The following is a 14,172-nucleotide window of genomic DNA, read 5'->3' as shown; positions in this document are numbered from 1 at the left end:
CCATTTTAGTCCTTCAGATGCCTTTTGGCAAATTCCAGGCGGGGATCGGCTTCATCTGGCCACTCTACCATACAGGCCTGATTGGTGGATTGCTGCACAGATGGTTGTCCTTCTGTAAGGTTCTCCTCTCTCCACAGAAGAATGCTGGAGCTCAGACAGAGTGACCATCGGGTTATTGATCACCTCCCTGACTAAAGCCCTTCTTCCCCGGTCACTCTAGGAAGAGTCCTGGTGGTTCCAATCATCTTCCACTTATGGATGATGAAGGCCGCTGTGCTCACTGGAACTTTCAGAGTAGCAGAAATGTTTCTGTAACCTTTCCCAGCCTTGTGCCTTGAGACAATCCTGTCTCGGAGGTCTACAGACAATTCCTTTGTCTTCATGCTTGGTTTGTGCTTTGACATGCACTGTCAACCCTGGGACTTTATATAGACAGGTGTATGCCTTTTCAAATCATGTTCAATCAGCTGAATTGACCACAGGTGAACTCCAGTGAAGCTGCTGAAGCATGTCAAGAATGATCAGTGGAAACAGAATGGACCTGAGCTCAATTTAAAGCTTCACAACAAAGGCTGTCAATACTGATGTACATGTGATTTCACCGCTTTTTTTCATTTTTAATAAATTTGCAGCAATTTCCAAAACTCTTTTTCACATTGTCATTATGGGGGATTGTGTGTAGAATGTTGAGGAAATACAGGAATTTAATCCATGTTGGAATAAGGCTGTAACATAAACAAATGTGAAAAAAGTCAAGCGCTATCAACACTTTCCGGATGCACTGTATCGCCTCATTTACTCACTCTTCACTTGTTTCACACCTTTATGAGTTGACACAAAAGAAGATACTTTGAAAAATGTTGAGCACCTGTAACCACCGACTTCAATAGTATTTGTTTTCCCTACTATGGAAGTCAATAGTTACAGGTTTTCAGCTTTTTTCTTTATATAATCAGCACTTGTTGTGTGTATTGCCTCTTCTTGTTGAATCACTGAATGCCTCCTCAATTGTAAGTCGCTTTGGACAGAAGCATCTGCTAAATGACTAAATGTAAGCATCGTGATATAAGAATGAGTGTGTTTGTGTCAGATCATAAAGAAGACACGGTTCCCTCACTGGGACGAGACTCTGGAGCTCTGTCTGGATGAAGCTGATGAAGATGAGGGAGGAATGGTCACGGTGGAGGTCTGGGACTGGGATATGGTTGGGAAGAACGACTTTTTGGGGAAGGTGAGCGCACAGTTTAACCTGTCTGACATTACGAGAGGAATATTTGAATATTCTGGTGTGCATTATTTTCTAATAATGTAACTGGCAGGAGTGCATTATTCCACTTAGACTACAGTTCCCACAGTTAAAGTCAGGGTTCAGATGATGTATTTACAGTGTCTGCTATAATGTTAATGTTGTTTTCGTGTGTTTACATTGATGAATATGGCCACTGTGTAAATGCACAGTATAGTTCCGATCTTATCGCCACATTATATTGTTATGATAACATGATATATGCCTTCAGTGATTCCCTGAAGATGAATACCAAAAAATAACACTGGAATAAACACAGCAGTCGCAATCGTCAATCTCATCCAACCCAGGCTCATTCTGAAAACGTACCTCTACAGACGTTTCTGGAGCTCGCGAAATACGTCCCGGCGGCACGTTTTTCGGCAAGTTTTGTTTTCGCGAATCCACGAGAGGTCGCTTCGTATGCTTTTTGAGATCTGAAATTTCCCTTGCGAGTGCCATTTGCACCTGCTGTTCTTGTGTAAACCCACCAGAGGCCGCTGTCGACTCTCTTTTTGACTGACTGAGCGAACGATCAGCTGACCCACCCTCCCCCTTTCCTAAACCCAACCAATTTTATCGATTGACCCGCTCACCCACTTCCCTAAACCCAACCAACACGTTTCAAAAGCAATCCAGAAAAATAAAAGCCCTCATCTGATTAGTATTTTTACCACGTTTTCAGATTTTACCACATTCTCACCCTGCTATTCACTTGTTTATTTTGTTTTTGGCTTACCTGCTTTCTGGAACCGCTCTTCAGCGGACTCGAACTTCGTCTTCGTGGTCAACTCATCACTTCATCTCAAATCCGCCGACGTACGTGGTGTGCTAATGGGACAAACTGGTTGCAACCAGAATGCCGTCCATACGGAGGTAAGCGGCCAGCTGGTAAGCGCGAAAAGGAACGGCGTCACACCGCCCCTTATCGTTTGTTTAATAAAAATTAAATGCAGCCATCGTACCTCCGGCTACGTAATTCGCTGTCTCCAGAAACGTCTGCAGGGCTACGTTTTCACAACAAGCCTGTGTTGATCTCATCTGAATCAAAAGATCGCGATGACATCTGATGACGTGTTCAGGTGCTGCTAGTTACGTTTTGGGGGGAGTAACCTAATATTGTCATGCATTACTTTCAAAAATAACTTTCCCCAACACTGGTTGTAGCTGTGAAATCATTCAGCAGAGTGATATGGAGCTGAAATGCACTCAAACCTGCCGGAACTACTTTAGCTATGCATTTATCTGAGAATAAAGGAACTGGGTGGCGCAGTGGGTAGCACTGTAGCCTCACAGCAAGAAGGTCGCTGGTTCGCGTCTCGGCTGGGCCAGTTGGTATTTCTGTGTGGAGTTTGCATGTTCTTCCCGTGTTGGCGTGGGTTTCCCTCACAGTCCAAACACATGTGCGATAGGTGAAATGGGTAAGCTAAAAATTGTCCATAATGTATGTGTGTGAATGAGAGTGTATGGATGTTTCCCAGTGATGGGTTGCAGCTTGAAGGGCATTCGCTGCATAAAACATATGCTGCATAAGTTAGCGGTTTGTCCTGCTATGGCGACCCCTGATTAATAAAGGGACTAAGATGAAAAACAAATGAACGAATTAATGAATAATGGCACTCTAGTCAGCCAATCAGAATCAAGCATTCAACAAACCTGTAATATAAATAGTAAAACATTGACCTTAGCTTTGTATACACCAATATACATATAGACTGCATTAAAAACACTTGATGGAAAGTCCATGATGCACATATGATCTTCAAACATGCATACAATACAACGCATATAAATATATACTATATAAACACGAATGGAATAGATTTATTGATGTGCAACATAAAAGGTTAACGTGTCTTCTTGGCAGATGATGCGATTGGATACATAGACTTATGACCCGTTTCTTCTGACTGGTACAGTATGGTATGAAACAGGTCGGTACTGGTCACCTTTATCAGGCTCGCGTTGGGGTACCAAAAGTTTCAATCGACGTCATTCTCGCTGGAGGAAATGTCTACAGTAAAGCTGTATGACACTTCTCACACAACAGATGCTTTATATACATCAATACTTGTGTATAAATGTTCATTACTAACCATTCTATAAACATGATTTGATTATAACTGCAGATCAGAAATAGTGTGAAATAGCCTACTGTAACGTCTGCGATTATATTAAATAAATAAATAAATAAATAAATAAATAAATAAATAAACATATATGAACACATACAGACCCTTACAGTCCCCGATATGTTATCAATTACAGGAAAAACTACACACAACAGACATTTAGTCCTTATTTGAGTTCAAAAACAACACTAAATATAGCCCAGAGTCAGTGCAGACCTCTCATCTGTGTCTGTAATCTTCAGCAGCACATGTGACCTCTGTTAGAGAGTCATTCTGTTATTCCCTGTTCATAATAGTCCAGGAGGTGATGATAATAGTTAAACATGGCAGTTTGTTCATCTTTTAGGTTGCTGAAAGAATCATTTGCTCCTTTGTTTTTTCACACCACTCTCGCGTTTGTTTCTGAAAGAGTGTAAGAAACACTTCAATAATTACGCGCATGTTATTATCATCAGCCAAGAAGTTCGTTATTTCAAATGTAGACGCGCGGCGAGTGCACGGGAGCTCTCTGAACAAAGTGAAACAACTCACGCTTTTAGATGGCCTCGTAAAACAACAACAGGACACTGCAGATTTTGTTCTACTTGGCTTTGTGGCTGTTCATCAAGACGACAATGTCTGTTTGAGCTCGGCTCGACCGTGGCTCGTATTACAGTGTAATGTCTCGGCTGTGTGTTTAAAAATGCCGCTTTCTTTGTTTTCATTCTCCTGGCTTGTTGCACGATCTAGTGACGCTTCTCTGTAAACCAATAGCGTTCATCTGCGCGTCTAACTCTGCCTATTGGTACCCTTTTGTCTTGCTACTGTAGGTACACTTTGCAAAGAGTACCCAAGAAGTGGTACGGTACGGTTTGCTTTTTGGTACCTTTTGACAGTTGTACTGGATGCCTTTATTTAACACCCTAATTAAATAAAGAAACCAGAATCCTTTCTTGGCTATATTTCTTAGCTAGATTTTTGTTTAGGACCTTAACTTGTAATGTTGTTCAAGGAATAAATTAGATTCAGTCCTTACCGCACAAGGTATCTTGAAGGGTTCTGCAAATGAAGCCAATGTCCATTCCAGTGGAGGAAATTAATGAAATATACTTCTATTAATAAAATAAATACAGTGAAAAAGAAGAATAAATCACAATAACAAACCAAAATCCTTTCCTTTATCCTCCATTGAGAATAACGGGCATAAGACATTCAATATACAGTCAGTTTAAGCGCGCTGCTGGTCTGTCTGCACCAGACATTTATACAGTATTCCAGCTTTGAATACAGGCATGCCTTTAATGTTTAAAGCTATCAAAGTCTGATATACTTGGGAATATCTGTTAATACATAAAAATCCCTTTCAGTAAATACACAATAAAATAACAAGTAGTCTCTGATATACTAGAGAATATCTGCTCTGATATATTTGGGAATATCTGTTAATACATGGAAATCCCTTTCATTTAATACACAGCAAAGCAGTAATGTGTCTGATATACTTAAGAATATCTAAAGTTTGATATACTTGGGGATATCCAGCCTGATCTCACGAGAAAATGTAAGTATTGTACATTTTGTCAGTCCAGTGGCTAATTCGAGTTCAGTCGTACGAAATTGTACGATTTTAAAAAGGAGGCGTGGCACCTAGCCCCACCCCTAAACCCAACCATCATTGGGGGATGAGCAAATCGTATGAAAATGTACGAATTAGATCATACGAATTAGCCACTAAATCAAAAAGTTGCGAACTGCCGTGAGATTGTGTTGGGATATCTGTTAATACATAGAAATCCCTTTCATTTAATACACAGCAAAATAGTAATTAGTGTTTGATATACCTGAGAATATCTAAAGTTTGTTATATCCTCCTGAGACTCCGCCCATTGACTTGTGTCCTCTGTAGTGGACATTGCGTTTTCATGAATTTTCTTTGAATTTTAGAGCTACTCTGTCAAGTCCTGTTGTACTGTTCAGAGGACATCCTGGGCTTTCTAGTGATATGTCATTTGATTGGCTGGCATGCTAGGAACCACTTCTTACACTGCATCCAAAATGGCCGACATACAAAAAAGCACATTTAATGGGAAGGAGAGAGGCATGTAAAATTGAGCTTTTTGAATGTTTTTTTACTATTATTATTACATATATATTTGTTTATTAAAGTGCCAGGAACAATACATTTAGCTTTCAAAGCTGTTAACTGGTTTGTGTTTCAAACCCTCATCCTTTTTCAAAATGTCTACTATAGTGGACAGACACCAGCACCATCTTAATGTAATTAATGACTGCATGTTGTAGGGGGCAGAACTGAAGCAGAGAGGATTCTTTTTAAGATAGTTGAGGGAAACTCTGATTTAGAGTCTGACAATCAGACAATAAGAGAATGACAATCAGTTTTATATCACTTATGTTAAATTTGTTTTGGATTAACATCGCTTTCATTTGTTTTTGTTTTGTTTTTTAGAGTCCGGCTCTCTTTCAGACTAAAGTGTTTCAGGAATTTCAATACAAAAGGAAAAAATGGCTTTTGTTTTGTTTTTGTTACATTAAAGGGCACATAGTTGACCTCTTTTTTCTGATTTAATATTAATATTATGGTTCTTCTGAGTGTGTCAGTTTAGCTTCAGTTTAAAACACAATTCAGATTTGTTTATTATAATGTGTTAAAAAGTGTCATGTTGGGGGCGTGTCCACAGCTCGCTGATTTAGGGGTGTGTTGCTTCACATGTAAATTAGTTTCGGCTTCCCGCCAACATAACAAGGGGGTGGGGCCATGAGCTCACCCGCTCTGCGTTTCCAACAGAGTCTGACAGGCAGACGGAGAAGAGGAGCAGGGGTGAGAGGTTCAGCATTCAGTCGTACATGTACGACTCTGACACAGACCAAGCAGAGAGTACAAAATCATTTGTGTTTGTACAGTTTTACAGCCAACTGTGTGCTAGTTTCAAGTGCCGAGCTTGTACACAGAAACTAATAACCACGCACACTGAATTAACTTTGACTGAGGCACCGGATGCGCCTCTCGAAGCCGCGACACGGCACACCAGACACTCTCTGTAGCGTGGCAGAAACATGAAGTGTCCCGAATCGTCGCGCCACGCATTTTTGAATTCTAAACATAGGTTTCTGCAGCGGTCCGAGGCGCCCAGCCGTCGACTTGAGTGTACCCTGATAGAAACCGATGTTTAGAATTCTAAAACGCATGCTAGTTAAGATCACAGGGAGCTTCTGGGATCGCGAGAAATGCAAACGGCTGAAGTATAAGGTAGACTCAATGAGAAGTACACATGTTTGCAAACCTACCTAAAGATACAACCAATAATTCCGATTAGAGCGATAATGTGGAGAATATTGATCTTGTGTTGAGCCCAATGAGCCTTGCATCTAAAAATAGAGCTAGCGTGTTCCTTTAGTGATATCGCTTCGACTCACGCTGAAAATGGCGGACGTGAATCAACAAACTGAGGATATGATGACGCGCCTGTCAATCAATATTGGTGGGCGGGGGGAGCGCTCTCCTACATAAAGTTGCAATCGGTTTGAAAACCGCTCCAATTGGTCCACCAATTGAAAAAAAAAGCACTGGGTGTGTTTATATCACCCCAATATGACGCTCTATACACCATACATGCACATATGTCTGTCCAAACAGCTTGAAAAGTACATTTTTTACCATAGGTGCCCTTTAATATTGGATTATTATTGTCCCTTTACAGCCATATCCTGTACAGTTTTGTTGTCTGAGGAAATTGTAGAATTTTTTTTAAACCAAAGGATGTAGGAAATCACAGAAAAATAAATTCTTCGGGTCTCAGGAGGATATGTGAGCATATCTGTTAATATATAGAAGTAATCCATTTGCGCTCACTCTCTAGGGTGATGTATTTGAATACAAACATAGCAAAGCATTTCTTCAATTACATCAGCATTTGGGAAGTCTTCCAGGAGTCTTGTCCTCCAAGGTTATAGCTCCTAGTTGGCAAAGAATATCTTTTTCTGAAGATAACACTCCCAGTCTTCTTCCAGTCTCCGATTTTAATATTTGGTCAGAAGTGTCATCTGCGCCATTTCTTCCTTTATGGTTGGCAGAAAATTGACCCACTTCAGTTCCTCATCTTTGTACTCTTGGAACTCTCTGTCGATAGCGCCTCTGTTGTCTTTTATGTTTCTTCTCATTGCTAATAGCTGTTTTTGTAAGCATAGCAATATCTGAATATGTAAGTAAGTTTTTGTGTCTTTCACAATTATTGTCATTAAATCATCCAGACACTACACAGTGGAAACCGACCCGTACCATACCGTACCACTCAATGGAAATGGGCTATAAGCCAGAGAACCAATCACAGCATCTCAAATTTTATTGCTTCTGAAAGACCATGATCTACAGAACCAAATTATAAACATGTGATTTTACTGTATTTCTGGTGCCTCTGTCTGTTAAAGTTCTCCTAAAATGATCATTCACTCACCCTCAGTGCTGGATGAAGCTCTTTATTCTGTGGAAAACACAAGCAGAAGTTTAGAGACTCGATGATGAGGACAGGGCTGATCTGTGTGTGCGTGTGTGTGTGTGTGTGTGTGTGTGTGTGTGTGTGTGTGTGCAGGTGGAGATACCTCTGTCATGTCTGCTCAGATCTCCTGTCCTGCAGGGTTGGTTTCGACTGATGCCGCTGGGAAACACAGAGGACAATGCCGGGTGTGTGTTATACAGCGCAGTCACGTTCATTAACAGTGTGTGTGTGTTATAAAGCGCCTTCACAAATTATTCTCTGTGTGTGTGTTTCAGAGGTAAACTGGGTGCTCTGCGCCTGAAGGTGCGTTTGGTGGAGGAGAGGATTCTTCCATCGGTTTATTATCAGCCTCTGATGGATCTGCTGGTGGAGGCCGTCATTTCTCCATCTGAGGTACTATAAATATATATATATATATATATATACTTATGAAACAGAAAATGTTTCAGATCCTAAACACAAATACTAAACAAGATTGATGTCTTTCTGAAAACATTTATAGTTTGTTCTGGTGCTTCAGCCAAGGGCGTAGGTTTGCACTAGACATTGGTGGGGACTGGTGAATGAAAACATATCATTAATAGCAGCATATCTATATATATGCTATATATATATGCTATTAATTATATAACTGCTATTAAAATATACTATTAATTAATCCTCTCTTCACATAATTTAATTTAATAAATAGTCAGGCCCATAGCCAAGGGTGGATTGAAAGACCAAAAGTTGGATTATTCATATTTGTTTTTTTGTTTTTTTATTATTCAAATGGTCAAATTCTGACTGAGGAAAGTTGAATGTGCTGGCCAGTTTTTTATTTACCTATATGCATCAGTTTTTAATTTAAAACAAGTTTTAATAGATTTCTAAAAAAAAAATTTTTTTTTTATAGATGATAATAAATTTGTATTTTAAAAGTAAGCATCTCTTCAATATTTCTTTATTCCAAATGTTCATTAGTTATAAAACTGTAATATAAAACTTAGTTTAAATGCACATTTGTAAATAAACAAATTTAACTTTAAAGGGCACATAGTTGACCTCTTTTTTCTGATTTAATATTAATATTCTGGTTCTTCTGAGTGTGCCAGTTTAGGTTCAGTTTAAAACACAATTCAGATTGTTTTATTATAATGTGTTAAAAAGTGTCATGTTGGGGGCGTGTCCACAGCTCGCTGATTTAGGGGTGTGTTGCTTCACATGTGGATTAGTTTTGGCTTCCCGCCAACGTAACAAGGGGGCGGGGCCATGAGCTCACACCGCTCTGCGTTTGCAACAGAGTCTGACAGGCAGACGGAGCAGGAGTGAGAGGATCAGCATTCAGTCATACATGTACGACTCTGACACAGACCAAGCAGAGTACAAAATCATTTGTGTCTTTGTACAGTTTTACAGCCAACTGTGTGCTAGTTTCAAGTGCCGAGCTTGTACACAGAAACTAATAACCACGCACACTGAATTAACTTTGACTGAGGCACCGGATGCGCCGCTCGAAGCCACGACACGGCACACCAGACACTCTCTGTGGCGCGGCAGAAACATGAAGTGTCCCGAATCGTCGCGCCACGCATTTCTGAATTCTAAACATAGGTTTCTGCAGCGGTCCGCGGTGCCCAGCCGTCGACTTGAGTGTACCCTGATAGAAACCTGTTTAGAATTCTAAAACGCATGCTAGTTAAGATCACAGAGAGCTTCTGGGATCGCGAGAAATGCAAACGGCTGAAGTATAAGGTAGACTCAATGAGAAGTACACGTTTGCAAACCTACCTAAAGATACAACCAATAATTCCGATTAGAGCGATAATGTGGAGAATATTGATCTTGTGTTGAGCCCAATGAGCCTTGCATCTAAAAATAGAGCTAGCGTGTTCCTTTAGTGATATCGCTTCGACTCACGCTGAAAATGGCGGACGTGAATCAACAAACTGAGGATATGATGATGCGCCTGTCAATCAATATTGGTGGGCGGGGGGGACCGCTCTCCTACGTCAAGTAGCGGTCGATCTGAAAACCGCTCCAATTGGTCCACCGTTTTTTATGTTGTTAAATTGAAAAAAAAGCACTGGGTGTGCTTATATCACCCCAATATGACGGTCTATACACCATACATGCACATATGTCTGTCCAAACAGCTTGAAAAGTAGATTTTTTACCATAGGTGCCCTTTAACTTAAAATACTATGCTAAGCAATTTGACAAAATGGTAGGAAATATTTTTTGGTACATCAAAAAGTGTGGTTATGATAACCATCCGACAAGATAAGCCAGCAAAAATTAGTTCTTAATATCTCACTAAAATGCAATATTTATACCTTATTATTAAATAAAAATCAGGCAAATAACTGCAAAAAGGATCAGTTTTTCAGAAAAAAACATGTGCAAACAGAACATGTCTCATGTATCAGTATTGTGCCTATACACAGGCTTTATTTTTTCTGGCAAACGGTTTCAACCGAAATTGGACACGCTACTCTGAGAGATAAAAGAACTGGCAGGGATCATATACTTTTACATTTAGCTGTTTATATTGCAGTTAGTTTTCAGGCCATATTATTCACCATATCAGTCTGCTATAATGATAGATGTGCGTTAAAGCGGGGAAAAAACACGAGCATTACCGGCATTATCATGATGGACTCATTCAGTAGCGAACTCGTGTTTATGTGACTTACACTTTTCGTTGAAAAACCGAATGACTGCCTTTTTTTGCTGCCAAAAAAAAAAATGTCCATATGTGTTTTGGAGGCGGGAGGACTCGAGGAGAGAACGTCATTTAACCCTTTCTGTGTGTCTAAGTTAATGTTGACAGTGCAATTTTTTTTAAGTGGATTAAATTATTGGTGGGGACATTTCAATGGTCAGTGGATATTGATGGGAAAACGTCCCCTCCGTCCACCCTAAATCTACACCCCTGGCTTCAGCTTTTAATGCCAAACAGAGACCTGTAATGAAGCACTGATGAACATTTCACCACTCTGATGTTACGTCTGTCAAATTTAGCTCCAAATCCACTAACCACTTCCTCTGTGAATTGAAGAAGTAGATGAATGTGTAATCTCTGGGTTAAGATAATGCATTAACTTGCTGTTAGCGAATGTTCTCAAACACAAAATGGCATTTCTTCAAATGAATATTTACATGTCATTTAAACATTCATTTGTTTATTTTTAACACAAACAGCACACTAAATGCTATTAAATAATTAACATGGCGCAAGCCAAATCTGCAATTCAAGTACTTTCAGGAAGTGTGGGAAGCCTGTTTAAAGTTAGTCCAAAACCCTAACTGATGGTTTTCTGAGCTAAAGGCACAGAAAGACGACTCTCTCACACTGTGCTGTGAATAAGGCCATGTCCACATGTACACGGGTATTTTTATAAAGTTTTCTCCATGGCCTGGACGAGGTGTATCTTAGGTCTCTGGATGTTTTGGGGCTGTCTTGGCTGACACGTCTCTACTATATCGCATGGAGGTCGGGGACAGGACCTCTGGACTGGGCAAATGGGGTGGTTCCCTTTTCTTAATAAAGGGGACCGGAGGGTGTGCTCCATCTATAGGGGGAATCACACTCCTCAGCCTCCCTGGGAAAGTCCATGCCAGGGTTCTGGCTGATGGTTGAACCTCGGATTCAAGAGGAACAACGTGGTTTTTGTCCATGCCGTGGTACACTCGACCAGCTCTATACCCCCACCAGGGTGCTCGAGGGTTCATGGGAGTATGCTCAACTAGTCCATATGTTTAATAGACTTGAAGAAGGCATTCGACCGTGTCCCTTGTGGCATTCTGTGGAAGGTACTCTGGGAGTATGGGGTCAGAGACGCTCTGTTCAAACTGGGATGAGCAGCCCTTAACAGACTTGGAGTCTGGTTAGCATTGCTGGCAATAAGTCAGACTTGTTTCAGAATCCAACATGCAACAGTGCATGTTAGATTCTGGCAGGGCTGCCCTTCGTCACCAATTCTGTTCATAATTTTTATGTACAGAATTTCAAAGTGTAGCCTTGGGCTGGAGGATCTCCGGTTTGGGGACCACCGGATTTCATCTCTGTTATTCACAGATGTTGTGCTGTTGGCTTCATTAAACATGGACCATCATCATGCACTAGGGTGGTTTGCTGCCAAGTGTGACGCGGCTGGGATGAGAATCAGCACCTTTAAGTCCTAGGCCATGGTGCATGGAGGCAGTAATGCAGTTGATGTACTGGTTCGTTGAGGTAAAGAATGAGGTAAGCCGAAAGGCAAAGCTCTCAATTTAATGGTTAATCTACACTCCTACTCTCATCTATGGTCGTGAACTTTAGGTCATGATCAAAAGGACAAGATCCGAAAGGACACTCTGCGAAGGAATATTTTTTTCCTTCACAGGGTGGCAGGGCGTACCCTTATAGAGCTCTGAGGAGCTCTGTCACCCGGGAAGAACTCGGAGTAGAGCCGCTGCTCCTCCACATTGTGAGAAGTCAGCTGAGGTGGCTCAGGTATCCGTTTCGGATGCCTCCTGGATGCCTGCCTAGGGAGGTGTTCCAGGCATGTCCCACCAGGAGGAAGCCTCGGGGAAGACCAAGGACACGCTGGAGGGACTATATCTCTCGGCTGGCCTGGGAATGTCTCGGTATCCCCCTGGAGGAGCTGGAGGAAGTGTCTCGGAGAGGGAAGTTTGGGGTTCTATCCTAAGACTGCTGCCCCCGTGATCCAGCCCTGAAAAAGCAGATGAAAATGAATTAATGAGTTCATACTGGGAGTATTGGTTTTCCCTGCTTTTGTTTTAAAAACATTTGTGAAAACCAACAGGTGGAGATAAGGACACTTATGCTGGATTCATACTAAATGGGGAATTAAGTATTTTCGCAAGTAAATTGCATATAAATCAATGCAAATGTGAGAACAGAGGTGGATAAGTCTGCCGTGAAGGTTCGAAAATTGCCTCATTCGCATCTTCCATGTTTGGTGTGAATTTTTGTGTGGACAGACCACTAAAAGTGCGATTTTGAAAATACTTGCGTTCATGTGGACAACTCTTGAAGGATAACAGCTGCAGATATTTACATCAATATAGCAAAATTTTTGTGACACTTTACTACAGTAATTAATATTTTTACATTATTGTGAGTGAGGGTTGGATTTAAGGTTGGGGTAGACATTAATAAAACACAATTTAATGGGTAATTTAAATAATAATTTGAATAATACTGTGTATAATTACTGTTTTTACATACTGTAAAGGTTGGGGTAGGGGTAGACATTAAAAATACAATAGACCCTTTTCACATTTGCGTGTTTCTCCACAGCGGAAGTCGTCATAGTTGGTAAACTCAGAGAGCAGTGACTGGGAAAGTACAACTAATAATTTTTTACAATCCTATTTACTAAAAATGATTAAATTAAAAATCCATGATGGTGTTATCAAGACTCTTAGAAAAAGGAAAAACATTGTGTGAGACTGATAACGGCAGCCATAAGAGAGAATAATGTCAGATTTACACTCAGTCCCATAGACGCTGCATTGCAAACACCTCGCATAAGCAGTAATTCGTTTTTTGTAATTTGATGCAAAGATGATATAATACATTCATAAATGCATATAAATGTTCACAGGGTTTGTAAAAATCTAAATATTAAAAAAACTTTCAAGCATTTAAGATGCTGATGAGCGTTAAATGTGTCATAACAGTCTTGTGAAAATGCTCCATTGCATACAAATCAATGCAAATGTGAGAACCAAGGCAGATTACTCTGACACTGAAACTGTGCAGAACACGCCATAAGTTTGCTGTGAACGCTCAAAACTTTCCCCATTTCGCATCGTTTACACATTTGGTGTGAACCCAGCCTTGTCGGCCAATCAGAAAGGAGAAAACAGCACACACTGACACCATGAGGCGAAAACTCGGGTTGTGGCGTCCACATGACCACACAGCACAAGGAGATCCAGAAAATCTTCGGTTTTTAGAAAGTTTCGCTTTCAGTTACCCAATACTCCATTGTCATGTGGACAAACAACGAAACCGCGTAGATAAGCGTGGTTTTGAAAATAGCCGCGTTCATGTGGGCAGTGTAAAGTCTAGATGGGATACAGCTGCAGATACTCACATCAATACAGCAGAATTTGTGTCACTGTACAACAATAATACTGTGAGGGTTGGGATTAGGGTTGGCGTTAATAAAATACAATTTAAGGCGTAATTTAATTAACAATATGAATATTACTGGCAACGCAGTGGCGCAGTAGGTAGTGCTGTCACCACACAGCAAGAAGGTCGCTG

General features: G+C 40.6%; 1 protein-coding gene across 1 annotated transcript in view; it reads left to right on the top strand.

The window, feature by feature from the left end:
• The window catches only part of LOC130233924 (rasGAP-activating-like protein 1), a 68,094-nt gene that overhangs the window by 22,195 nt on the left and 31,727 nt on the right, over positions 1–14,172 (top strand). The window contains exons 7-9 of the mRNA XM_056464184.1: positions 1,091–1,231; positions 8,004–8,095; positions 8,186–8,303. Coding sequence (XP_056320159.1) covers positions 1,091–1,231; positions 8,004–8,095; positions 8,186–8,303 — 351 coding nt within the window. The remainder of the gene's footprint in view (positions 1–1,090; positions 1,232–8,003; positions 8,096–8,185; positions 8,304–14,172) is intronic.

The sequence above is a fragment of the Danio aesculapii genome, chromosome 8, assembly GCF_903798145.1.
Source record: "Danio aesculapii chromosome 8, fDanAes4.1, whole genome shotgun sequence".
Lineage (NCBI taxonomy): Eukaryota > Metazoa > Chordata > Actinopteri > Cypriniformes > Danionidae > Danio > Danio aesculapii.
Note: the sequence above shows the minus strand (reverse complement) of the source record. Positions and strands in the feature narration are given on the sequence as shown.